General features: G+C 39.9%; 1 protein-coding gene across 6 annotated transcripts in view; it reads left to right on the top strand.

The window, feature by feature from the left end:
* The first annotated feature begins 1,677 nt into the window (after nt 1–1,677).
* Nucleotides 1,678–25,902, top strand: part of ARHGAP29 (Rho GTPase activating protein 29) — a 50,089-nt gene continuing 25,864 nt past the window's right edge. For 5 of the 6 annotated variants that reach the window (XM_071750764.1, XM_071750765.1, XM_071750766.1 and 2 more), the window contains exons 1-3: nt 1,678–1,815; nt 4,668–5,013; nt 24,202–24,345. In XM_071750764.1, coding sequence (XP_071606865.1) covers nt 4,752–5,013; nt 24,202–24,345 — 406 coding nt within the window. In that variant the 5' untranslated portion in view covers nt 1,678–1,815; nt 4,668–4,751. Of the gene's footprint in view, nt 1,816–3,694; nt 3,884–4,667; nt 5,014–24,201; nt 24,346–25,902 lie in introns of all 6 variants that reach the window. The other variant, XM_071750763.1, reaches the window with a different exon arrangement.

The following is a 25,902-nucleotide window of genomic DNA, read 5'->3' as shown; positions in this document are numbered from 1 at the left end:
CTGGATCAATCACCTGAGTGATCAAAATCTTTGTGAAGCTAAGGGCATTGTTTTCTTTGTTAGCTTTTCTCCATATTTAGAAGACTTGAAGAATTTATAGCCATTTACTGGATTCCTAAATTTACATCATATTTTATCTAGGACTTTTTTAAGGTAAAGGAAAATTACTGAATAGTGCTCAGTATTGATGCTAGACATAAGTAACATCACAATTCGTTTTAGTTCAGTTGCTTAGTTTCAGGCTTTATAAATTTGAATAGGAATGTAATAAAATTCTTCTGATGGAAGAAACTATGGAATATATAAAGAGAAAGAATGGACCAAGGAGAAGGTTGGTGCTCTGTTACAATCCTGAATGAGCAGTGTGCTGGAGGAGCTGGGGAAGGAGACTGGAGCAAGAATGTGGAATTTCAACATGCAACCCTGAAACTGTTAGGATTGAGGGACTGAGCTAAGAATTAGATGCTGAGGGCTTTGAAAGTATATCTAATTACAGAGTCTGGGCATTTGATCTAATGTTGCTAAATTTAAATAGCTTTTTCTTGGTGAAAAATAAAGTATGAGTTTGTAGTCTCTGCCTCTAAACGATGGAAAACTACTGCCATCAGTCACAGTAAAGATTTTCTTACATCACTGATATAAGAAAAATCTGTACAGACATATAGAGGTCCTGATGCTGCTGGGAACCATTTGAATTTCTGTATGATACTGCAGATTCCTGCTTCTCCAACTTGTTTTTCTACTTAACCTGAAAAAATGCGTGTATATGTGTGCATGCAACTAAATTCAGAAGCTAAGTTATGCCAGAATTTGGGCTGAGTAGCCGAATTCACTCCCATGCTGAAGTACAGTATGATGTTGTTACATTTTTGTTACTGCTTTTATTTTCTCTTAAGTACCCAGCAGAGCCCATCCAGAAATAGCAGAAAGGAAAGTGTGTGTGTGTGCAGGCTCACATCCTACCCGCTCACAACAATACTGGAAGCTGTACAATGAATGAGGAATGCTGGATTCAGGAGTAAACGCGTGGGAGGTGGAGTATGAGAAAGATCTTCTCCCCTTTGCCACAGTGTTGTGGTTGCTCGCTGGGCGAATCGGTTGAAAGTAAATCCTGTTTGCGAAACACCACGGAGCCTGAATTTGGACTTTTCCTCGCTTCTGAGGCTTCTTTTGCGTGCAGCAGCTACTCTGGTGCAGCACGCCCGCTCGCTCTCCTTCGGCCGGGCTTGGCAGGCACCGAACTCCCCGCAGCTCCCGCTGCCCTCGGGAGGAGGTCCGGGCCGTGCCCTGCCCTGAAGCGGCGGCGGAGCGGGCGCTGCTCAGCGGGGCGGCAGCTGCGCCGTGTTCCGCGCCGGGTGCAGCGAGGACGATGTGACGGGAGCGGGAGGGCGAATCCTCCCTTCCCGTGTCCCACCGGCCATTGTTCAGCTTATCGCCCCGATCTGGCCCCTCCGCTCCCCAGTGCCGCTTCGCTTCGCTTCGCCCCTCCCCGCCCCGCCCTGGCTCCGCTCCTCGGGGCCGCGCTACTCCGCGCCTCGCTCCGCGTCCGCCGCAGGGTAGGGGAGGTGGAGGGGGGCGGGGGGCGGCTCCCCGGGCACCGCCTCTGGGCGGGACACGCGCAGAGCCTCCCCCCCCCAGGCGCGAGAGCGGCCAACGGCGGGCGCGAGGGGGCGGTGCCGGCAGCGGCGGCGCCTCTGGGGGTGGCGGCAGCAGCGTGAGGCGCGGTGCGGAGAGTTCGCTCCATGGGCAGCGGGGCGGGAGTGCGCTGGGCCCGCGGCCGCCCGGCTGCTGCCTGCGCTCGGCCGCCGCTCTCCGGTAAGGGCCGCCGCCGTGGGAGGTGGGACGCGGAGTTGGGGGGCTCGGGCGCGTCGCCTGTCGATGCCGGGAGGAGCCGCGCGTGAGCGCGAGGCGGGGTGGCGGCGAAACGAGTGTCCGGGGGAGCGGGTGCAGCTGGAGCCCGGCGCCCCTCTTCCACACCCGCCGGGTCCGCGGTGCGGATCCTGCGTCTCCGAGCCCACTTACCCGCCCGGCGGTTCCCCGGAGCGGTACCGAGCGGGGTCCTAGGGCCCACCTCCGCCGTGCTCCGCACCTCACGCGGTGTCCCGGCGACGCCCCCGCGGCCTCTGTCCGCTACCTGCCGCACCGCCGCCCCTCTCCCCCCCTCCCCCCCTCATCTGGGCGTCCGTGGGGGCCATCCCTGGCCGCGGAGGACGTGCGGTCTGGCGGCTTCGGGCCGCCAGGAATGTGCGGCGGGTGCAGGGCGGAGCGCCGACCCCCGCCCGGGGCACGGGCCTGCCCTCGGCCGGGGGCCGGCAGCAGCCGAGCTACGTGGCCCCTACGGAGCTCCTTTCCTTTTTATTTTTATTTTTATTTAAATTTTTTTAAAATTTGTTTTTCCCCTCCCTACCGGGGAAATTGTGCTGGGAGAGCAAATTTCTGAAATATCTTTCAGTTTTGGTTTTGGGTTTTTTTTTCCTTTTTCCGTCGGTACTGGCAATGGCTCTCTGTTAACCAGAGAAGTCTGGCGGCGTTCGTGTGTAGAAAATCTGGTGGACGCTTTTCGTTTTCAAAGGCAGAGATTCCTGCAGAAATATGAAACACTTCTCAGTAATGAAAGGCATGTGTTCTGTGAGGGAAACTTTTCCGCATCTGCCTCGTGCAGGGGGAGCAGATGTAAGGCCCGATCTTTACGAGGAAAAGGCGATTGTTGTACTGAACTTTTCGGTTTTGGTTCTGCTGCTACTTTACAACTGAAGTTTCTCTACGGTTTTCCCACTCAGTAAAACTTTGTCGTGGCTTTTATAATTTTCAAAGTGGCAGCATTGTGCTGCTTGTTGCTCTTGAGAATAAAAATTTTGAAAAGCATATCTCTACAATAACACAGCTTTGAAAGCATAAACTTGCTTTGGGAACAGGTCTAACACATCATGCTACTTGTTGACTGAAGCTGGCCAGACTTGAAAGACTCATGTCTTTTAAATAACATGAAAATCTCTGTCTCGATATAAATAGATATCACACTTGTTAAAAGGAGAGAAGGTTATGTGGCTTTTTTTTTTCTGTAATTGCAAAGTGGAATTGCAAGGCAGCTTTGTAGCCGTGAGAATTATATATGGGAACAGAGGAAACTTGCTTAAACATTATGCCTAATGTTTAATTTAAACCCCACTTCAGTCTACTTGAAGTGTTTGAAATTGCTTAATTATCTGCATTATTTTTATAGCCCCATGTGTACTCTTATAGGTACTGAATTTAAAATGTAAACAAAAATTAGAGCAGTTAATTTGTGTTAAATCCAGAAGCTTTTTTTCCCCCCCCTCTCCCCAGTACATACTGTGGGCAGGCCTGCCAGGTTAACTGTAAAAACAACTGCTTTGACCACATTTCCTCTGATATTTTTAAATTGCAAAGAGAAATCAGGATAAATAATGGGAAAGTATTGAAGTGCATTAGAATAATGCCTGTTGAAATACATAATTGGAGTTTTCAAAACCTGAAAGGTAGCTAGCTACTTCTTCATTTGCTCCAACCAAATGCAAACATATGTGTGATAACTCTTTTCGACCTGCATTTTTAGATCACAGTAACTTTTTAGCTAAAAGTATTTGAATTTGAGATTTTGCTGCAGGTATGTCAGCAACTCATGTTAATTTTTTAGCTGTCATGTTACAATTTGTTGGGATTTTTCCCATAGTGTTTACCATATAGTGTAAACATTAAAAATTTCTACTGGTGTGGAAAGAATAATAGCAGGCATTGTGAAAGCTACTGGAACCGTACCTGATTCTGCCACCTGGAGTTTGCTGATTTGAAATGAATCGCTTGGCCTGCTGCTGGAAAATGTGCAGTAGTGTTCAATTTTTCCTAAGCAAAATGAATGCAGGTAGTTACTTTGTTATATCAGTATAATCTCCCCAAATTTCAGCATTTTTATGGTGGAACTTTTAAGGAAGCAGAGCATGCCCTTCAAGATAACTGCACTGAGAATTGCAGACAAACTTTGATGCTAAAGTATTTTAAAATCTTTTCTCTGTTCCGTAGCATTCCTTTGATTGCCTTTCATACTAAAAGATACCAGGCGGAAAAGCCCACGAAAGCTCTTTCAGGATGTTTTCCTTTCTGAGACAAGATGTAATATGCCACAGTTCCTTGCTCAGTGCAAGCTACACAAAGAAAATTCATCCTGTCAGGTCCAGTCTGTCTATTATCTTAAGAAACAGGATGCTGAATACAGCTTGGTGGTTGATGCAAGCAGGGATGTTGCACATGGTCTATGTCGTATCAAACGTTTTTTACAATTTCATTCAGTTGTAACATTTTACAGGAAAGAATAGGTATTGGGGTAAATGCAAAGAACTTGATTCTTAAGGTTTTCAGTATTAAATATTTGGGGAAGAAACTTCTGGTGAAGTAAGCATGCCTCATAATTAGTTTTTGCAATAATTTCTGCATATCACTGATTTTTGTGCAACAATGCATATCTGCTGTACAAATTAAAATAACTGAAAGCAGTCAAAAAGCTTTACAATAATGCAGTTAAGCACTGTCATGTAAAGCAGCATTATCTTGAAGTTTTAGATCTTGTCAGTACAGATATATTACTTCACATATATTTCTGCACTAATTGCCATTTTTCTTTCTTCCCACCTCCCCCCATGATTTCTAAGGGTTTCATCTTTTCCCTGCCAAATGGACAGTAAGCAGCACTGAGTGTTAACTACAAGAGCTCCAAAAGCACAGCGGCTGCTGGGATGTTGCGGCAGAACGGTGGAACTAACAAGCGTGGTTTGGGATTAGCCCGACTCTCTACCTCCAACTTCTTCACCATCTCTAATTCAGGAAATTGGGTAATGGGGCGCAGCACCAAGAGCAGCTCTCTGAGCAGCATTAGCTCCAACTCTGAGTGCTATGATAATCCTGCTGTGGATCCAGAATACATCATGCAACTGGTGAATGACGTCAGAAAATTTGCAGATGTGCTACTCTATTTGAAGGAAGCCATTCTTTCAGAAGGTGTGTAGTTCTTTTTTTGTAATTCTTAGATTTTTTCTGAAACTCTCACAAATCTTAAGTTTTTAGCTTGTCTTTACTGTGGCTGTTCTGCCTTGGCCTTACCTTCTCCCTTTATCCTCCCTTCCTCCCCACTCTACACCCCTGCCATGGCATGATGGTTACAGGAAATAGTGGTTTCTAGTTTGGGTTTTCTATTTCCTCATCAGAGCACTACAATCCGTTTCATAATCATTAGGAAAGAAAAGAGGCTTTTAACAGACTGTCTAGGCTGATGCTAAAAGTTAACAAGACCAGTAGCTGATTAGTTTTTAACCACCTGAATGTTGTTTGTAAATCAGTAATTTCTGTTAATATTTTGGTGATGTTTCAGTTTTCTAGGCTGGTTTGTTTTTTTAAAATCATATATGTTAGCAGTTTGATTTCCAAGGTTGAATCTAAGTCTTTGCGCTTTCTTTCTCTGCAAAATTAAGTATGTACCATCTTCTGCCAGCAGGTGGAAACTGCAGATTTTCTTGCTCAGGGGAAATAGACATTCTGGTGTGTTCATATTCCTTTAAGAAAATGGTATTAGACCATTTTTGGCCATCAGCAGAGAAGCTTTTATCTAACTTTTACAGAAGTGGTATCATGTTGATAGATGAAACTACATCCAGAGCAGTTAAAGATGTCCTGGGTGGTGAGCATTTGCAGTCACCTTTGTGTTTCAAGTGAGTGCACACAGCTGAAATATCTCTGCCAAAGGGTATGAAAAAATCTTAACAGAGCAATAACTTGAGACTAGTGATCACTTCATGTCAACAGTGTTTTTTCTGAGCACACAGGATGAGCAGAATTATTTGTGAGATTGGTGTCAGCTGCCTACTGACATTGAAATGAGCATCCTATAGGAAAGGACTATAAAAATACTGTGGTGTTCCATTTTCCACCCAGCAGTCGTTAATTTAAGTTCTGTTCAAAATTTTGGACTCGGAAGATCCAAAAAGTAAATACAGAGGACAGGAGTTGTCTTCTTGTTTTATGCTACATTGTGGAATTAATTTGTGAAAAGTGTTGTTTGTTTAAAGGATTGTTTCATCTGTGAGCTCTTGTATTTTCCTGGCAAGTGTTCCTAGAGTCTGCTGCAGGGCTTTCAGCCTCTTAACTACTGTTCCCCCAGGTAGTTTCTACCTCAGCTATTAGTCATGTATTGCCTCTTCAGCAGAGCTGTCAAAAACCTCCTTTCTAATGCACAGTAACTTCACTCTTGACCAAGTGTCTCCCTGTTCATCAGGGCCAGCTGTTCTGCTGCTGGGTCTGTACCAGTAGGTTCAGTGATTCCAGTGGGTGCATGCCTTGAATCTTGTACCAACAGACAGTTGTATTCCTGATTCCTGGCTTGTGTTACCTGAACTGACTTAGAAGAGCCCAGCAGCTACTCTCTCATGATTTACCTAGCATTCTCCTAATATCTTGGGTGAAAAATGCAAGCTGTTTGGATTTTAACATGTATTCATGTCTGAACTAGATTGTAAGTGACTTTAGATTATAGACTTGTATGGTGGTTTGTATGGTACCAATGCCAGTTACTACATAACATGAAGAATAAGTTGAGATCTCTGTAAGAGGTGAGTGTTAAATAACTGAAATGTTCTGTAGATTTCAAGGCTATTTCTCTTATGCTAATATAATTTATTACAGAAGTCTCATTGTCATATTGATGAATAAATTTCGGGTATTAGTTTTCAACAAAGGAAAACTCAGCACTGTAACTTACTTTGATTATTTTCACACTGTCACCTAACAGTATGTGTTGTGTAAACCGAAATTTTTAAGTTTTTGGAATTTCCAAGTAAGAAACCTGCTTTTTAAGGATGCTTCACATAAAAACTTCCACTCTGCCCCCAAAAATGCTATCTCAAACCCATAAACAAAAGCCTCTCTGAATGTAACTGTAGAGCTGAAAATTTTGTCAGCTGTTTGGACATGAGAGAGCTGCAGTTGCCTCTTGTGTTGGGTGAAATACCATGTATCCCATACACTTCAGTTCATAGTGTCTACTTTAAAATTCCCCTTTGAATCCAGGCATTGTACTCACTGGATGTAACAGTCTGTTATTAGTGATCCAGTTGGAGAGACTTGAAGATACTTTACCAATGTCATTAGAGGACTGGGCAACTTTTGAACTTGGGTCAAAGAATCCAGTACTGTTTCACAATCATTTCTTTACTAAATTCTATTTGATGGCAGAGTATGCATTAATACCAGTCTCTAATCATTACTTGCAATCTGTGCTTCTCTTAAGATTCCACATTTGAGTTTTCACTTTTATTGATGACATTGTGTTGTGTATTGATGACATTGTGTTGCTGGCAAGTTTTCTGTGTTTGGATTTCAATTAGTAACTTTTCAGCTGTTGTTTGAGAGTATGAGAACATAATTGGTATCTTCAACTTGTACCCCTCTTTGAAAGGGAAGGACATATAGTGGAGTACAATCCAAAGGCTGGAGCTTTGTGATCTTTATAGGTAGTGGCACACAAGAAGAGAAGTAACTTTCCACAATGGAGAGTGGTTTAGGAACTTAGAAGTTGGTTGCTTCCCATGGAGACCTTCTGAGGGCTTAACAACCTGGCCACAGGATTGAAAATAGTTAAGAATTTGAAGTGCTCAAGGTATACATAAGTTTAATCTTGTACCTTGAAGAAAGTTGGCTTGACCCAAAGCATGGCTTTAATGTGTCTGCAAGTAAACACTTGAATTTTGAGGCTGAGTGATTCTACATGCGTAGTATGTTCTTTTGGAACATAGGAGATAGAAGGTGACTGCTACATACTGTTCAGTATTTTCAAAATCTAAGGATGCCTGTACTTTATAGAAGTATAGAAAGCCCATAAGCCACTTCCTGGGACAAAATGTACAGGTCCTGCCTCATACAAACTCCTATTGCAAGACTTTTCAGCTCAAAATTAGTGTTGCTTATTGCCTAGACATGCAAAGTTTATAATCTGTTTAAGAATAGGTATCTGTGTCTGAAACTGGTGACACTACAGTCTGTGCTGGTATTGCATATGATAAATTCCACTGTTGCCTTAAGCAAGTGATGCCACTGTGTGGTCTTTGCTCAAATGAAATTCATTTACTTGGGTTTAAAAAGACCATACAAGAGATATTTAGGACACAGTCTGACTTCCTAATTGGAAGATATTTTATGAAGTACACTGTGTTTCACTTTTAAGCACTAAATAGTAGCTTTTACTTGTATCACATCAGAGATGGGGGAAACATTCCTGTTTCCCAAGTCTGAAGATGGTTAGTTGCTTGTTTTGTGACATATGCTATTTATTTTTTTAAAAGGAATGTAATGTAAGCTTTATATTGTAAGGTCTGCCCTTAGGACTGTGGGAAATAATGTTTCATTATGAATAGCTGTAAGGGTAAAATTTGCGTATGGTTTAGAAGTGCAGGAGTAATTATACTTGATACTTCAATATATAATCATCTCAACTGTATTTCAGAATATATCTGTGAATTATTGCTTGCTTTATCATAGACTTTGAAGTAATCTTCAAAGTATGATATTATGTGCTTCATGTGGGTAATTCTGCATCCTTTCCATGAGCAAAAATGTTTTTTCTCAAGTTCATCCTGTCTTGAACTAATGTAAATTGTAGCTTATTCTAAAATGCAAATACACTATTTTTTCCAGGTGCCTTAGAAAGCAGTAACAAGATAAAGCTCTTGCCTTTCATCACAGATTTCTCTTTGAGGATGAGATTTTGCTGTCTGGTTTCTTAGAGTTTGAAAGATTTATTTTTTTTTTTAACTGAAGCAGAGGTGAAAAGACTGGTGAAGCTGGATGGCCTGGTCAGGAATGTCTGCATCCTCCTTATAGGAGCTCCAGCACTTTCAAAAGGATCAGGAATGCTACCTAACTTGAAACTTCAGGTCCTTATTCTTGAAGGACAAGATATTCAGTCTAGTGGCACAATTTTAAAGGTGTGTGAAGTTAAATAGTTTCCTCAAAATAAGGAACTTGTAATCTAGTGATTTCAAACACTTGTCTTAACATCACGAAGGTTGGTATTTGTTGCATGCTACCTTAAAAGCCAGAAGCTGTCTACTTAATATAGTGCCTGAGGGTCAAAGAGGAGTGATTGCTCTTTACCTTCCCAGGATTGATAGTGTGTGTGTTTTTCAGTACAGTCCATATTTCTTGAATGATGAAGGCAGTGTATTACTTCTGGTGTTAGATTTTTTTCCTAGTTAATTTTTTTGTAGTGTAAAACATTAATGTCCTTTGAAAGTGAGTTTGTCCTGTTTTGCTAGGGAAATCTGAAGTTTATTAGCTAATGCAGTGAAGACTACATATTGAAATTATGATAATATGTAATAGTCGATGCTCTTTATTCCAATATTGATGTTTTTCAGTGAAATGTGTTGTCTTTGATACACCTTAAATTGGGTGTATTTACCTACCTAATGACCCCTCATAGTATGAATGCTTGGTAGCTGGGCAAACTGCTCTGAACAGGGATCTGGTCAAGTGTTTACCTTTCTTTGCAGCAGTCTCTGGAAGGGAAGTTTGGAGTTGATCTTTTTGTTTTGAGGGAAGTGGACTGATTTCTTAAAATTTTTGTGGAAGAAGCTATTAGTTTTCTGTTTGATAGTATTTTGTGTCCTAAATGAAAAGCCTTTATGGGAGAAGGGGAAGTAAAATGCTGTCAGAGCACCCAACTTTCAGAACCATGAGAACATCGTGATTATCAACTATGTAAACAATCTGCTTGTGAGTTGATTAAATGACGCTTAAGAATTCTTGGGGAAAAGGCAGAGAAATTTATATAAGCATAGCCCATATTTCATGCTAATAAGAGAAACAGGGGGAAATAAATTGTGTAGTAGATAATAAACTCTGTTACAGAAATCACATCATTTTAGCATGTTGACAAATAGTCCAAAGTGGAATTTTTAATGTTAATCACTTCCACTATCTACTGAAGTCTTATATACTTGTAATATTGGAAGAATAATCCTCTAACTTGTTATTAAAGTATGACCTTTTTTGTTATTTGTAGTTCTACTGAAGCTTGGTCCACAAGAAGCTAACTGCATGTTTTGAATTTATTAGCCTGTAAAAACATTGTTAATCCTCTTGCTGAACAAATAATGTGTTTAGAGGTAAATTCTGACAATTTGTTTGTTGCTTTGGAAGTTCCTATAGCAGGGTTAGAAGTGACCTTGTGAGCCACAGTAGCAGAGAAGCCAGGACTGAACCAGGCCAGGGCTGGTATAAAGCATCTGGAAGGATTAACTTCTGAAGGTGCCTCTGCAAAAGTCAGCTTTTTCTTGCTCACCAACACTTCAGTTGATGATACAGTTGTTGGTTTTGTATTATAAAGCTTGTTATGTTTAGAGCTGACTTTTAAACTATCCTAATAGTGTATTTCCACAGTAGGCTAGAGAAGAAACTGGGGTGTAAGCTGCTGTGATCTCACCACTGTTCCCAGGCACTGGCAGTAGTTCACTAGTGACTGCTACAGCAATCCAGTTCTGGGGGCAGATCTGCCAGAAAACTATTCCTAGGAAGAAAGGAACTCATTTTCAGCCAGATCAGTTCCATGAACTGACTGACTGTAAGGTTGTACTTGAGTACCAGCAAAAGAGGGAGAGGCAAAGAAACGAGTGACCGGAGATTTAAGTGGAAGGAGCCTGTGAGGGTCTAGGCAGGGTTGGTGTGTCACTCCACCCTGGCATTACAGTGCACGCTCCTACACCCTGAACCAGCTGTTTTGTGTCCTCTGTTGACTGCTAAGTTTGATAGGGGTACTTGAAAGGTGGAAGGGTGGGGGAAGGAGAGAACAGCAAGCAGAAAATGTCCTTTGTTAGATGGCAAATTAATCGGCCTTCTAACTCCAAGTTTTTTGCATATTTAAAGTTGACAGTCATCTTTTTTAACTTGCCTTCTTAATACCTGCTTCTTATATGCAAAGACATATGTGCTTCAAGTCTTTCTGACCTGGAAATTCCTTAGTACACCCTTTGGCATATCTCCAACTAGTAGTCACTTCTAAATATTAGTTCTGTCACTCTGAAATTGCAGCTGCTCTTTGGCAAGTGTGAAACAGTCTTTCAAGGTAAGAGATGTAAAGGATGTAAACAAGGATACGAACAGTGTAAATATCCCCTTAAGCAAGATAATGGATAAGAACCCAAAGCCAATACTAGTGATTATTTTTTTTAACAATTTCTGATGCTTTTTATGGCAAAACTCAGAAGAAAAATAGGCATGCAAACAGCTACTCTTAGTTGAGCTTTAGGACCGCAGCAAGCCAGAGACCTCCTGGGGAGCTTCCCATGCTTCCCTTTAATGCTGCCCTTTCTTCCTGGTCTCTCATGTGAGCAGAGGGCACTGAGATTCCTGGCTCTGAGTCCTGTTTCCGTCCAGTGCCAGATCTCTCAAACCTGAGAAGGTATGCAAAGAAAGCAGAAGTTTGATGTACTCCAGAGAACTCTGTGAAAGAACTAGTGAAACTTGAATGAAGGCAAGTCTGCAAGCCAGAAAAACGTAGTTTACAAAGTTTATGGGAGACACCCATAGCTAAGGACTGGCATTTTCTTTAGGAAGGTTGTGTTTCAGCAGGGAAAGAGAACTTTCCACCTCTATTTCTGTCCAGATCATTCCACAACCTGTTTTGCCCGAGCTTCTTATTTTCTATGAGTCTGTCTTTGAAGACATTTTAGGGAGTCTCGGACTTTCAGATGCTGTGACTAGGGCCAGAGGCATTTCCTTTTGCTTTGCAGGTTTGCAATATTAGAGCACTGCTTTATTAAGCTGCAGTTATGGAACAATTCTGCTGTCTCCAATACTCACTCTGAACCAGCAGAGGAGAACCTCCTGTTGAAGTTCAGTTCAAGCAGAGCTGTGTTCTTCGTAGTCGAAAGACTAAACTGCCTGTTAAATGCAGGTTCCTAACATTGGACAGTAAATGCTGTTTCTTCAGTTTCAGGGAAGACTGAAGTTAAATAATAACTTACTGGACTAGTAGATAAGTTTGTGGTTGATAGTACTACCCCTCCCCCAGTTGCATACTCTGCATTCCTTCAGAACAAATGTTCACTTGTTGCTATAGTGTCTAAGATCAGCAGTCAGGAGAGGGGGGGATGTGTTTCTTGAAGGCCTGTGTGTGTTTAAAATGTAAAATCAACTCTTACATTTTCCGGATATTTTTGTTGACTTAAATAATTAGCATAGCTCTCTTTAGGAAAACTCTTAACTATTTGTAAGGACAGGCATTTTCTGTTTTTATGTTGCTTATGAAGTGCAAAAAATGTAATGCAAGGTAAGACTCTATTCTTCCTCCTTTTAGCATTTCTGATGTACAAAAGACTCTCAAAACACTTGAGGAGCCTTACCTAGTTTGTTAATGAGAATTATTGTACTTTTCCTTCACAGCAGCTAGTGTAATGGGACTGAAATTACACTTACACTTATAATAGTAAGATGAAATGCAAGTAGTAAGGAAGAGGGTGATCGGTCATGTTTGGGGTTTTTTTTGTTTTGTGGGGTTTGTGTGGGGTTTTTTTGTTTGTTTTGTTTTTTAAATCTAAATGCAAAGTTCGGTCTTTCAGCAACAAAAATTCTTCTGGTATAGTTTGTAGCTTCAGAAACAGGGGAACATTTGGACACAAACTTGAATCTCTCAAATCTGCTGCAGCACCTGAGCAATAAAGTCTAACGCATATCCAGTGTGAAGTCTTATGTTCTTAACAATTCCTGTGTAAATGTAGAAGCTCTTATGTTTAAAAACAATACAAAAAGCCCTTTCCTTAAATTAATTGCCTACTCTTGGCAAAATGTATTTTACGTCATCCACAAAAACATTGCATTTTCTCATTTCTCTTTTGCATCAGTTTTATGTTGAGACATAAAACAAGAACATCAATACAAGTAATTTTTATATGCCTAGCAGCACAGAGTTCTGCATTGTGACTGTCATTTCAATGATCTTGACTTCATGAAGTCTGCGCAGATTAAATAATTTCTTTTCCCCGTTTTATTGGGAGTGCTTGTTCCTCCTATTTATGTAGCTAGGTCACAGAATTGAAGCAAACTTGTTTCTTAATTCCAAGCCAGTGTTCACCTAATCTGGCACGTGCAGTGGTTTAGTTATGTTAGACCTAATGTCTCATTAATGGATCTGAGTTAGAACTGCAGGGCAGAATATGAGATTTGATACTGAGCCTCGACCTTAACAGGTAACTGTTTTTAAGGAATGAAAGGCTTTTAAGGGCACATTCCTTTGTCTCCCTAAAGTGTTCCTTTTTGCAGAAGACTGAGGTGACTCATGTAAGGCTGTAGAATATAATTATGACTGGGTTAAACTTTCATCTTAATGACATGAGTTATAGAACAGTGTAACTAAAAAAACACTTTATTGTGGTTTTTTTTTTGTCGTTGTAGAGGCTGTGACTTATCAGTCACTGCTATAGTGACAGAATTTTAGTAGTTTTTCTTCATAAGAAACCATCAAGGATGTTTTGATGTAAAATACCCGACTTCAAAATGTTATATTGCAGATAGGAAGTGTGAAGTTTTTAAAAGTATTTCCTCGAGCATTCAAATGGCTCATCTCTCATGTGCCACCTGTGCAAGTTGTGTAGTCAGGCTTTACTCTCTTGGGTGGTTGTTTCAGCTGGACATCAGTGCTGGAACTTCAAATACTTAATCCTTTATGTTCACCAGTTTTCTAGACAACTAATGGCTCTGGTTGCTGCTTCAGTGATTTGAGGCCTACTTGAAATCTAAGTTGATTTTGCCTAAGTTTTTTCTTTTAATCAACAAAACAGAAATGGAATATTATCACATTCCATAGCAGTCTGTAAATGTGTTTAAAAGAACCTTCAAAAGAAATTCACAATGTAATGTACCTCTTGTTCAGCACCATATAATCTCATAATCCTGGCTTTGTGTGGTCTTTTCAAAGTTAGGTGGGCTGGCAGCAATAAAATAGCCTCTTCACTCAATCAGTGACTTAGGCTAAAAATTGGAAGGAGCAGCCATGTAGAACAAATAGTATTTTAGACTGAAGGTAAAGTGAGTTAAAGGTTAAGTGCTTTTTATTGATCTCTAGATGTGAGTTAGGAAAGGTTAAATTTATTTTCTGTTGAATTAATAAAATAGAACTTTCATACTGCCCCTTCTGTGTACCAAGCTGAGTTATTGGGACAGTCTTTTCTGATGTTCTTTTTTCAGCAATTTGTGCTGTGAAAGTTGAGTATTCCTTCGTATGTTTTCAGAACTTGAACAAATATGTCAGTTGCTTAAAGCATGGATAATAATTCTTGTAATAGTGTCTTTGATTGTCAATTGTTCAGTCCCAGGACTGCTTCACTAAGTTTCAGTGAAATGCCCTTGAATAAGAAATAAGTACTATACTGCTAGAAGTATAGTCCTCAATCCATGTGACTGATCAGGTCTTTTGCAAGTGTACTAATCGTAAAGAACCTGGTCTTACATCCACTTCACAATTTACAAGGCTAACTTAAAGTGTGTTCTGAATGTGCTGAAATACTATTCTCACCTCATTTTATTCTTAAACTTCTGGCAGACTCATAGAAATTATGTGAATAGTGGATAAAATGGCCACATAGTGTGTTCATTCTCCTTTGGCAGAAACAGGCAAATAATGAAATTGCAGCAGTGTTTATTACTGGTTTCTGGTCTTTAAATTTTGGTTTCATAAAGGATAATTGTACTCTAAAAATTAAACTGCATGGCTGAACACATCTAGGTTAGTTGACTTGGAATCTCAAGTTTAGTAGAATACAAAAGTTGAAGGAATGTGGCATACAGCATATTGAAGTAGGTTAATGAAAAGCTGCATTGTGTCAGTTTTTTTTCCAAAAGGCTTCCCCACATACACAAATGGAGAGTTCATTTATGAATTTAAAGTGAAATGAATGTGAAGTAACTGTTCTGCTAGTGTCAGCTGGCAAATCATCATAGTGATTTGTCATTCAGTGTAGGCAGAATTCTAAGATTTTGTTCTTCTGATACATTTTGCATTCACATCATCTACTTTCTTTGCTTTCTGAAATAACACATCTTGATTTTTGTAACTTCCCTTTTATTTCTGAAAATTACTCTAGTTTGGCTTGCCCTGTTTACATAGGCAAGAAGGACTTTTTACATGTGATTTGACTGTTTAGAAGTACAGAATTGGACTGTAATTAAAATGGGGTAGGAATTCCAGCCCAGTTTAAAAATAAACAGATAAAACTCACCACAGCTTGAAGTCTCACTATGGAGGCGAGGCAGCATGGTTAATCACAGAATCATGTTCTGGAATTTTTGAATAGTTTCAGTGTGAACGGACCTTAAAGATCACCTAGTTCCAACCCCCCTGCATGGGCTGGGACACCTCTCTAGATCAGGTTGCACAAAGTCCCATCCAACCTGATTTTGAACACTTCCATGGATAGGGCCTTCACAGTCTCTTTGGGCAACCTGTTGAAGTGTCTCATCACCCTCACAGTAACGAATTTCTTTCTCATGTCTAACCTAAGCTCTTATGGCTTAAAATCATTACCCCTTGTCCTATCACTACATACCCTTGTAAAAAGTCATTCTGCAGCTTTCCAGTAGCCCCCTTCTTGTGCTGGAAGGCTGCTATAGGGTCCTCTCGGAGCCTTCTCCAGGCTGAACAACCCCAGCTGTCTCAGCCTGTCCTCATAGGAGAGGTACTCTAGCCCTCTGGTCATCTTTGTGGGCCTCATCAGGACTGGCTCTAACAGCTCCTTCCTGAGCTAGGGGCTCCAGGTGGGTGTTTCAGGTGGGGTCTCATGAGAGTGGAGTAGGGGAGAATTGCCTCCTTGACCTGCTGGCCATGCTTCTTGTGATGCAGCCCAGGATACAGTTGGGTTTCTGGGCTGCAGGCAGACATTCCCAGCTCATGTTGAGCTTCTCATCAGCCAGCATCCCCCTAAGTCCTTTTCCTCAAGGCTGTCCTCAATCCGTTCTTGGACCAGCCTGTATTTGTGCTTGGGATTGGCCTGACCCAGATGCAGGACCTGGCACTTGGCCTTGTTGAACTTCGTGAGGTTGGCATGGACCCACCTCTCAAGGTTCTGCTTAGTGGCTGTAATGGATAAATCTAAATGGGTAGACATATCTTTTGGCTAATCCCTGATAGCAAATAAATCTGAGAAGACCGGTTGTGTCTTTGTGGTACATACAAAAAACCTCATTATAATCTTACCTGGAAGGCTGGACTAAGAGGAAATACTTTTTTGTTTTATCTAAAAACAATTTCAAGCCTGTGCTTTTTACTCTGTTTATTTAAAAAAAATCAAGAGGACCTCCACCCTTAAAATATAAAAAAAATTGTACATACAATGTGGTTTTTGATTTTTAACCTAAATTTATACAAGCTAATTTTAAGATCGGTTTTTAACAGTAGTTTAGCAGGAAATAGACAACTGACTTGCCAAATGTTAATTACATCATTTCTGGTTTTAAAACCCAGCAACATTATTTGCATATAATAAATGAAGTCAAACATTGCTACTTCCAACGTGCTTCATTCAATAAGCTATTTGCAGGAAATTTCCATGCATTCTCACTGAATTGGAGCTGTATAGTGTTCTCAAAAAAATCCAAATCTTCCCAACTTTTATTGTTTTTATGTCAAATGTAAAAAGTTGGGCTACTATTTTTATGCCTGCCTTTTGCTCCTTCCTAATCAAACTTGGCATGTCCTTAGATTTTTCTTAATTGAAACAGTGACATAACTCTTTATTTTCTATTAATTGTCACTTTTGCTGAAATATTATGTGATTAAATCATTGGTTGCAGTAGTTTCTGGAGCACAACTTGCCAAAGAGTGTATGAATTTGCTGTAATGTCTTTTAATAATGCTGTGACAGCAAGAATTGCTATGATGCTGTTAACAAAAAAGCCAAGACTGGCTAGTTTGCTGTTTTGAAAGCTCCAAGTGTGATGTCTCTTGACAAAGATGCATCTGTAGCTTCTAATTCTGCATTTTAACACAAGGTTGAAATATGATGACTTCAGTGGTACCTTTGGCAGCTTCCAGCCTTCAGATTTTTCAAGAATAATTTCTTACAGAAGTTCTTAGAGTTTCTGTCTTTCGGTGAATTAAAACGTTTCCTTCCATGCATTTGCAGCATGCTTATACAGCCAAATAAAGGAGGAAATATAATAGTTAAGAATGCTGTTTCATCATCACTCGTGAACTGTGGCCACCAACAAATATCTTACATCACCATTAAAAGAAAACATTTTGTCTTATGAACATTCAGTAGATGAAAATCACATCTAGCCCATATGATTATTACCTTACAAACACTTCCTTGAGACTAAGAGTAGACCACAGTGACATAGATCAACTTTATATATGGTCAAACTAAAGTGCAAAAAGTGCTTTCACTGGATGTTTTCTTAGTTCTTGCTGTGTTTTGAGTGTGATAGTGACCTCTGTCAAATCAGATAGTCATGGCAGGCTGTTAATCATATTACAGCAGTGCTAACAGGGGGTGCTAACACAAAAATGGTAGGTTAATCTGGGACTGTATCCCAGGCTGTAGATGTAGAAATTAGGTGATTTCCACACAGATTGTGGTTGTATGATTTGTTTTGCCTATTCTGTGATGCTCACGGGGAAGTCTCATAGTCTGAACTGAGTGCTGGGTTTCCCAGTACACAATGGAGGCATTGCTGAATATTATAGTAGTGTGATTTTAGTTTAACATTGTTTTACTTGGAATTAGTTTAATTCCAATGCTGAGTTTTGCCAAACCTCCCCCTTCTTAAGCCTTAGGTAGCTTAAGTACTCATACCATGTACTATTCTCTGTAAAATAATGGAAACAGGATGTAATTTACCTTATGCCCAAAATGAAGTTATTAGTAAATAAGAACTGACAGTCTTTTAGCCAAGATGTTGGTCTTGCAGATTGAAATACTGTTACTCAAACTTATTTCCTCTGAATCCTTTCAAGATCAAAAGTGATGAGGAGCTGAGTGTTCACATTTCATAACATGAAACTTTAATAACAAGCTCTGGATCTAGCTCTTCAGATCCTGGGAAAATTCCCTCCCAGTTTGTTTGTGTTCCTTTCACCACCATGGAAGACTATTCTCTCTGGCTTCTCCCTTTCTCCTGAAGGAGATTGGTGTTTATGCAGAAGATACGGGTCTGTGGAGGCTCTTGTATTTCAGCAGAAGTAAAAGGGGAGCTGAAGTACACACTCCTCAGCTGATTACAGGAAGACAGCAATTTGCAAAGGAGAGCTCTCAAAATGGAGTCTAGACCTGGTGAAGATGATGATTAGTTTCTGCCACTGGCGATGGTCCAGCGGCTTTGTAGCAACTGGCATTTAAATGTTCTCATCCAGTTGCATTTATTCATCTTCCTAAACTAGCAGTAGTATCCTAGAGTTAGTTTAGGGTAGATACTTGCCAAAGACAAGGTGCTTAAGATGTGCAAAAATACAAGTTACTGTGCTTATAGTAATGTTTTCACAACAAGTGAGATGAGTTTATATATATTCCATCCCTTACCCCCCTCACCCATAGTAGAAATACTGGTTTGTGTATATAAACTTGTGGCTGTAGGACTAGGCATGGCGGGCTTCTACACTGATAGGATCTTTCACTGTGTGTAACATTCTCGAAAGCTTTTGAATGCATGAAGTAAATAATCACATCTTTCTACTTGCAAAAAGCATGTTATGGAAAGCAGGACTTTATTAGGTGGTTTTAATGAGACTATTTGCTTGGAAATTCATGTAATTTGACTTTTCGTGCGTGTGTTACTTTTTGGTTGGTTTATCTAGAGTATACCCTTTCATTTTCATCTGTGGGATCAACCAGTTCTAAACAAACTTTTAGCCATGTGAAAACAGTGGTTGTATTAGTGATTCCCCTTCTGGTAGAAATTGGGTTGTAGAGAGAGAATCTTTTACTGTTAAAAAGTGTTAATGTTGTAGGTGGACAAATGGTAAGCAGAATTGTGCTCTCATCTTCTGCATTGGTCTGAATAGCAATGTAGGATATGTAATGGCCTTGGAAGGGGAAAAACTGTATGTTAGCTTGTATTTAAACTTGTCCTTACAAACAGTTGTTGAAACAGCTTCAGAAATGTTTGGGCCAACAAAAAATCAGGTCAGACAAAAGAATACCAGCCAACTGACACAGCAGTGTCTTTCCTGACTGCATGTATTGTGACCAGCCCTGACTTGGCAGAGAGGGTAACTGGTGCTGGCAAGCTTGATGAGCAAATTTTGTTTTGTTTTGCATGGATAGAATTCGTTGCTGTTACACCATTATTGCTTGTGAATATTTAGTAAACAAATGCTTCCTATTGAGAAATACCCAAAATTAGGAAAGAGGTAGGTTACACTGGTTTTACATTAAAGATAGATGAGTGGTTATAAAATGTGGTGACTGAAACCATTGAGGAGAGGGATGCTAATGACAACAGTGTGCTACTTGGGTGGCTTGGCTAATAGTGACAGGCTCCTCAGTGGCTTTATTTTGTCATTCTGTGCATTAGATGCATCAGCTTTGAATACACACTTTTTCACCCCATTCTTCTTTCTCCAGTTCTACGGAGTATGCATTTGTGTGGTTGCCTTTACATTTTGGAAATGACAGTCAATGCCAATGAAAGATTCACGGATGGGTTATTAAGCTCTCTCCAAGACAGGTTTTTTGGTTTGGTGTTTCGTTTTTCAGTTTTAAGAGCTCTGTTGTTGTTTGGGGTTTTTTTTTGGTTTTTTTTTTTTTGATGGTAGAAGGCTTACTGATTCTTCCAGGAGATTCTAGGAGACTGTAATCACCTAAGCAAACAGTTGGACCCAGGTGCCCAGAGAAGTCATCCTCTGTGCTGCAGGATCACTGACTGTTGCAGTAAGTGCTCCCAGGTACTAACTCATCTACAGTACTGCAATTTGTATTAGTAAGCTTGAGAAAAGTTTTAAACCTGGTACAGCATCCATCTGTTGGTGGAGGAATTTCCTGCTTGACCTCATGTAGATAAATGAATGTGTACAGTGAAACAAGGAACAGAAAAACTGAAAGTAGATAGTAATTTTTATGACTGTTTAAGTCAGATTGAATTGCTGCAGGAACTTCTTGAAGATACATTTCTTGGTGCATTCTTTTCACAGTACACAGTGTTTGCACTACTCTTTGGTTTCTTTGCTGGTTTTGAACTGCATAGTGTTAAAACTGTGTTCCTATTAAACTGGCATATTTGGATTGTTATACTACCAGAGGTTTATACATTTGTCCTGAACAGGAAATCTCTGTTTTAATATGTTTGGTGAGTGTCAGTAACAGAATGCAGTGTGGTTGCGGTTCCTGATGGCTTCTGCCCCCACCCCTCTCCAAGCACCACTTGTGTCACAGACCTTTTGTCTTCTGGAGGCGAAGAAACAATGTTTGAGATATTTTGTAAACAAAATAATACAGTGATGGAATCCAAATAAATCTCAGTTGGGTGTAGCCAGACCTTTGCTTTTAAGATTACAAATAACTAATCTCATGCTTGAATGCATTATTTTTGTGATAGTGTTCTGGATGGTATGATAAGCATCTAATACAACTCGGCAGTTGTTTTCAACTTGCATTTCCCTTTGAAGTTTACTGCTTCTGTTTCAGACTTGAAGAGGCTTGTGTCCCTTAAGTTTTTTTCCTCTCCTCCTCCTCCTCTCACTTATTTTGCCTTTTTTCCCATTTCTGTTGGTCTGGTAAGATATCAAATCTTAATACTAAGAAACTGAATTCTGGGAGCTTTGGGCTTCTCTGTGGTTTTGTGGGGTTTTTTGCTTTGACTAAACCTGTAAGGAACCTTAAGAGGCTATTTCATCCTGTAATGACAAGCCTGTAGTCGGGGGTCACACTGCACTCCCTAGAATAATTCATGCAGTTTGTTGTATACCTGTGATGTACTTCTTGAGGACACTCAGACTGGCTGTAACCTGTATATTGGTTTGGCTGCTTTCCTGCCTTGTTTCCCTTCCCTTTCTTCTTAGATGTCCAAAAATCTACTCACCATGTTGCCAAAAGGACCCAGTTTTTGGGAACTCTTCTCACTCCAGTCACCAAGTGGATATTTGTGCATCACAGCTTCATCCTGGCTAGGCAAGAGATAGCTCTTGTCAGAGCACTGTGGAGTCTTGTGCATCTCTAGTCAGTTGATCACAATATTCATGCCTGTCATGTGAGGACCACATATATTCTGGTTAGATGCAGACAGCTGATGGGAAAGGTTTGTGGCATTTAGCCTTCAAATTCATCCATCAAAGGCTGTCTGTCCCAGTCCTACCATTATAAGTCATTAGTCCCAATGAAGGATTGTGGAATATTTGCCTCTGGAGGTGTGTAAGCAGATATGAGATGCTACGTCTGTAGACTGTCTAGTCCTTAAGCATTTTAAAACTTAAGACTATATACTAGGCATGTTTCTTAATGAACTAATTAGAATTGCATTTAGATGTCTACAATTCTTTTTCCTGAAAATAACATTACTGTAGCTTCCAGATGTATTTTTAATGCTTGTTCCACTTTAGGTTTTGGGGCATCACTACAGCTCTGCTATCTTTTCTTTTCCCTTAGACCTTCTTGGTACTCCCAGCAGCATTGATAGAGTACAATTGATGACAAAATTAAATGGATGGAAGCCTGAAGGGGCCATTAAAATTACATGGTTTCATTTTGACAGCCATAGAATTTCTCCAGATATTAGGAGGTAGCAATGACCATGCTGGCTCAGGCTAAAGCTGGGTCTAACTCAGTGTTTGAGCTTCAATGACTGCCAGAAGTGAATAGCTGGAGAAAAATAAAAGTTGGCCATGGGATACCTCACCCATCCTCTGAAATCTTTCTGCTTAGGGGAGTTCTTGCTGTTGCAAGTTACATTGTTCATTTCAGTATATTTAGTAGTTTAGTAGATTAAAGAGTGGATTAGTTGAGTAAAAAAACGTTGTGGGGACAGGTTCAAAAAGAATTAAATTGATCCAAAGACAGCAGGTCTGTAAGCAGTTACTGGAGTGCATATAGGAAGAGCTGTGATGCAGCAATGGTGGGTGCTAGGGGAATGGGCTGCAGAAAGTAGCCAGTCTTGTCTAGTCCCCTAAGTAGCATTGCACATTGCTGTATAAGACAGGGGCTTAGCTGTACACACGGCCTGATGAGTAACCCACTCATTAGTAACCCACAGGGAAACTGAGAACAGCTTGTCCAGACTCTCCTTGTTTCCATGTAAACTTCTTGTGTCAGTGCTGTATTTTGTCAAGAATTTCCACAGGTCTCTTACATGAAGAATCACTTTTTTTGTATTGAATGGGGCTCTTGCTTGCTCTGTTTGATCATCATTTAACTGAATGGCATTGGTAAACAATTGATTCTACCCACTGTTTTAATCCCTTTCATGATTTTCTCAAATTTACGTATCCCTTGTAAATCACCTCTTATCCAAGGTTGCAGCTTCCACTGTTGTTGCTTGCTTGGAAACTGCTTAAAGCCTGTATTGCATTCCCCATGAATTTTCTAGTGTGCCTTTAGGTTAATATGTGTCTGTCACAAACTACCAGTGCTACTAATGTGTATGTACTGGATCATAGCCACATTTTGGTAACAGCCTCTTGACATATTTTTGCCTTTACTGTCTTTGAGTCCTCAGTCAAAACCAGCTATGTGTACATATAAATGAAGATAAAACCACAACTAAGTTTCTTTAATAAATTACATAGGGAGAAGAGAAGTTAATTTACTGCTGGGTGAGATGGGTTTTCCTAGGCTTCTGTGTGTCTTGTTGAGGATACACAGCTTCCTACTCTCCTTCAGCAGGAAAAAACACACCAAGTGCTGGTGAATGGTAGATAAAGTTTTTGCCTTAATCTACTTCCTGAGTCAAGATTTTTCCTTTGACCATGTATAAGCTAGTTTGAGTTTAAAGAAATCTCCCAGTACTGGACATCTAGGGAGATAAAGCCTGAAGCACAGTGGTCCTTAGGTTTGCTTTTGCATGTGATACAATCGTATGTAATTCATGTGTAGTCCTCTCATCTACCCACCTGACAGTAGTGACACACTGTACTGATATGTCATGTTGTTCTTCTTTGATTCCTCAGAAAAAATTTAGGTGCCCTTAGTCTAAATATAATGTCTTGTAGCCAGAACAAAATGGCTCAGGTTTGAAACTGTTCTCAGAGTAACACTGCATCAGTTTGCTCTGTACTGTAATTGTCTGTATTGGACATGTTTGTTTTCATGGCCACAGACAACACAGAATTGCCATTCCTTTTTGCTTGGTGGGGAAGTGAGTCAGCTTGTATGTAGATCCTCTTCTTTTTCACAAGATAGACTTCCATGAGTTTGAAAGCATTTTACCAGAATGTGCAATGCAGCACTCTATTGCATGTGAAACTAATTCAGTGCACCAGCACCTTTTCTGTAACAGAACAGAAAAACTTGTGGTTTTTTTTAAAAAAACAAGTCAGGGGAGGGAGATGGGAGACTGGACAGATTTAAGGGTGCATAGCAAAGAGGCATATGCTATAAAAAACATTGCCCTACATGTGTGCTTGACTGAGAAGTTTTTCTAGGTTAGGCCTAATTCCCCAAAATATTAGGAGTGCCAACTTCTTTATCAGGACTGATATGCTTAAAGACAAACCTTTGGAGAGCCAGGCTTACATACTATGGGTGTTCAAGATTTGACTGACACTTCAGTTGAAAGATAGCCAACATTTGCCAAAAATCTTTGTTTAATTGTTTGAATATACAGAAATGGTGCTGAGTTCATATCAGGTGAAGAGGTACCTAATGAGCAATCCAAATCTGCTTTTGTGATACTATTTTTTGAACAGATGCAATAGGTGCAATTTGGTGGTTGATGAAACTATATGAAAAAAAAGATGGTTTAATTCAGAAATGTTAGGATATTGGTGTAGAGTTCCATTTTAAAAAATGCTTGGCTGGGAAAAATTAGTTTATATATAAATGACATGAAACATTGCATGTAAACTGTTGACAAATCATTCTTTTTTTAACAGAATCTTTGTTCTAAGTCGGCCCAGCATCCATATGGCTTTAGGCTCCAGTTCAACTGAATATCATCAGAGTGGTTTGTAATGTGATTGGGAGCTGTAATGTAGTTTCTCCTTTTTCTTTTTCCCCCCAGAAAATCAAGATGGCCTGCATCAGGTAGTACATGAACGCCTGGGAGAGTTGCTTCGTGTTTTAAAAGCAGTAATAAATAAGCATCAGACTCTGAATTCAGTTGGTATTCTTAGTGCTGCAGGAACAGTTATTGCAAATGTAAAAGGTAAGGAATTTACCACCTTTCCTATTGTTAGAAAGTTGTAATTAGTGACTTGATTGACTCTGTCTTGGAATTATAGTTCCTGTGTATACGGAAGAAATGGATATTTTTTCAATACTAATAACGTGTTTTAAAATATCTTCTCTAAGTGAAAAGTAATATTAATACTTTGTTCTACCATTGGTGTATTAAATTTTGATTATGGGAAGTTAGCTGTAAACCCCTACTGAATTTCAAAAGCACATTTTCTTACATGCATTTGTTTCTGCCTGGTTTGATGGGTAGTTTTTCTTTGAATAGTTATTTTAGAGTCTGTTCAGGTCTCCTGATAGTGAGCAGAAGGAAAAAACTTAAGTACTAAGCCTTTTTTTGACAATAGAGCTATTAACAAATACTTCTTAACTTTTTCCCCCCAGAACAGTTTAGTTAATACAATAAATATGTTTGCTCTTAAAATAAACAATTTTCTAACTTTTGTTTGCATTGTAGTTTTCTCTCACTGTTAATATATTGAGTTCATGAAGAGTTAGTCATGGAGGGATTGCATTATTATGCTCACACAGCATAGAGCGTGTGAAGGCAGTCTGCCTCTCTGTTGACCTGTTTGGTTTTTGCAGGTGGTTTTTGTGTGAGGATCATATTGCTCTGTGTTTGTATTCAAACTGAAGTGTATGACTGCTGGAACTGAGGAAGCTGAAGTTAAAATATAACAAATTGCAGTGAATTGTAATCATATCAGACCTCAAGTTTGCTTACAGTGGCCTGTCATTATCACATGCTTTCACAGGTTTTCAGCTGTGGTTATTTCACTAGAAATAATGTAACTTTTGAATAAACAGGAAGCTACAAGAATGTGAGAAACTGGTAGGACAGAACCAGCATCCTTTTTCCTCTGTCTTCCCATATGACATTTTGAAAGGAGTTCATCTGACTCATCTGTTTCTTGTCATTGGAGAAGAACTATAAAAAGACATGGAAGCACTCTGTATCTGTAGTCAAATTTATGACTAGGAAGAAGATTAACCCGAAATGGAAAATTTCTCGTGTTTATTTAGGAGAGGATCAAATAGAAACAAGCTGGGATTTACATGTTTGGGGTTTGATTTGGTTTTTTTTCTCCTTCCTTCAGAACTAGAAGCAGAACTGGTTTATGTTCTAGAAAAACCTTTTTGAACCTCTGTATAGTGCTGGCATTTCAAATCTAGTTTGTATTTGGAACTTCACATAGGGGCAAATGTTTGGTTGGTTGCTTTTCCTCTTAAAGAAATCAGAAGTCAGTTACAGTAACTTTGAAACCAGTGACTGTCCACGACTCTGGATTGTAAAGTATGTTTTAAGTATGACAAATTTGCACTTTGATTTAAACAGTGTCCAGTGCAAACAGACCACCCCTTTTAAATTACTGCAAGTGGGAATGTTTTGAATGCTAGCAAAAATTAGAGTGCTTGTGCCCTTCCTTCAGGCTTCTCAGCTGTGATTACTCAGATCCTCCAGTGGGAATGGTAATGAACATGCTTGTAGTTGTGTGTTGAATGTCTAATGCTTTTCCTTCTGGACAGA

This window comes from Heliangelus exortis, chromosome 8 (genome assembly GCF_036169615.1).
Source record: "Heliangelus exortis chromosome 8, bHelExo1.hap1, whole genome shotgun sequence".
NCBI classification, from domain to species: domain Eukaryota; kingdom Metazoa; phylum Chordata; class Aves; order Apodiformes; family Trochilidae; genus Heliangelus; species Heliangelus exortis.
Note: the sequence above shows the minus strand (reverse complement) of the source record. Positions and strands in the feature narration are given on the sequence as shown.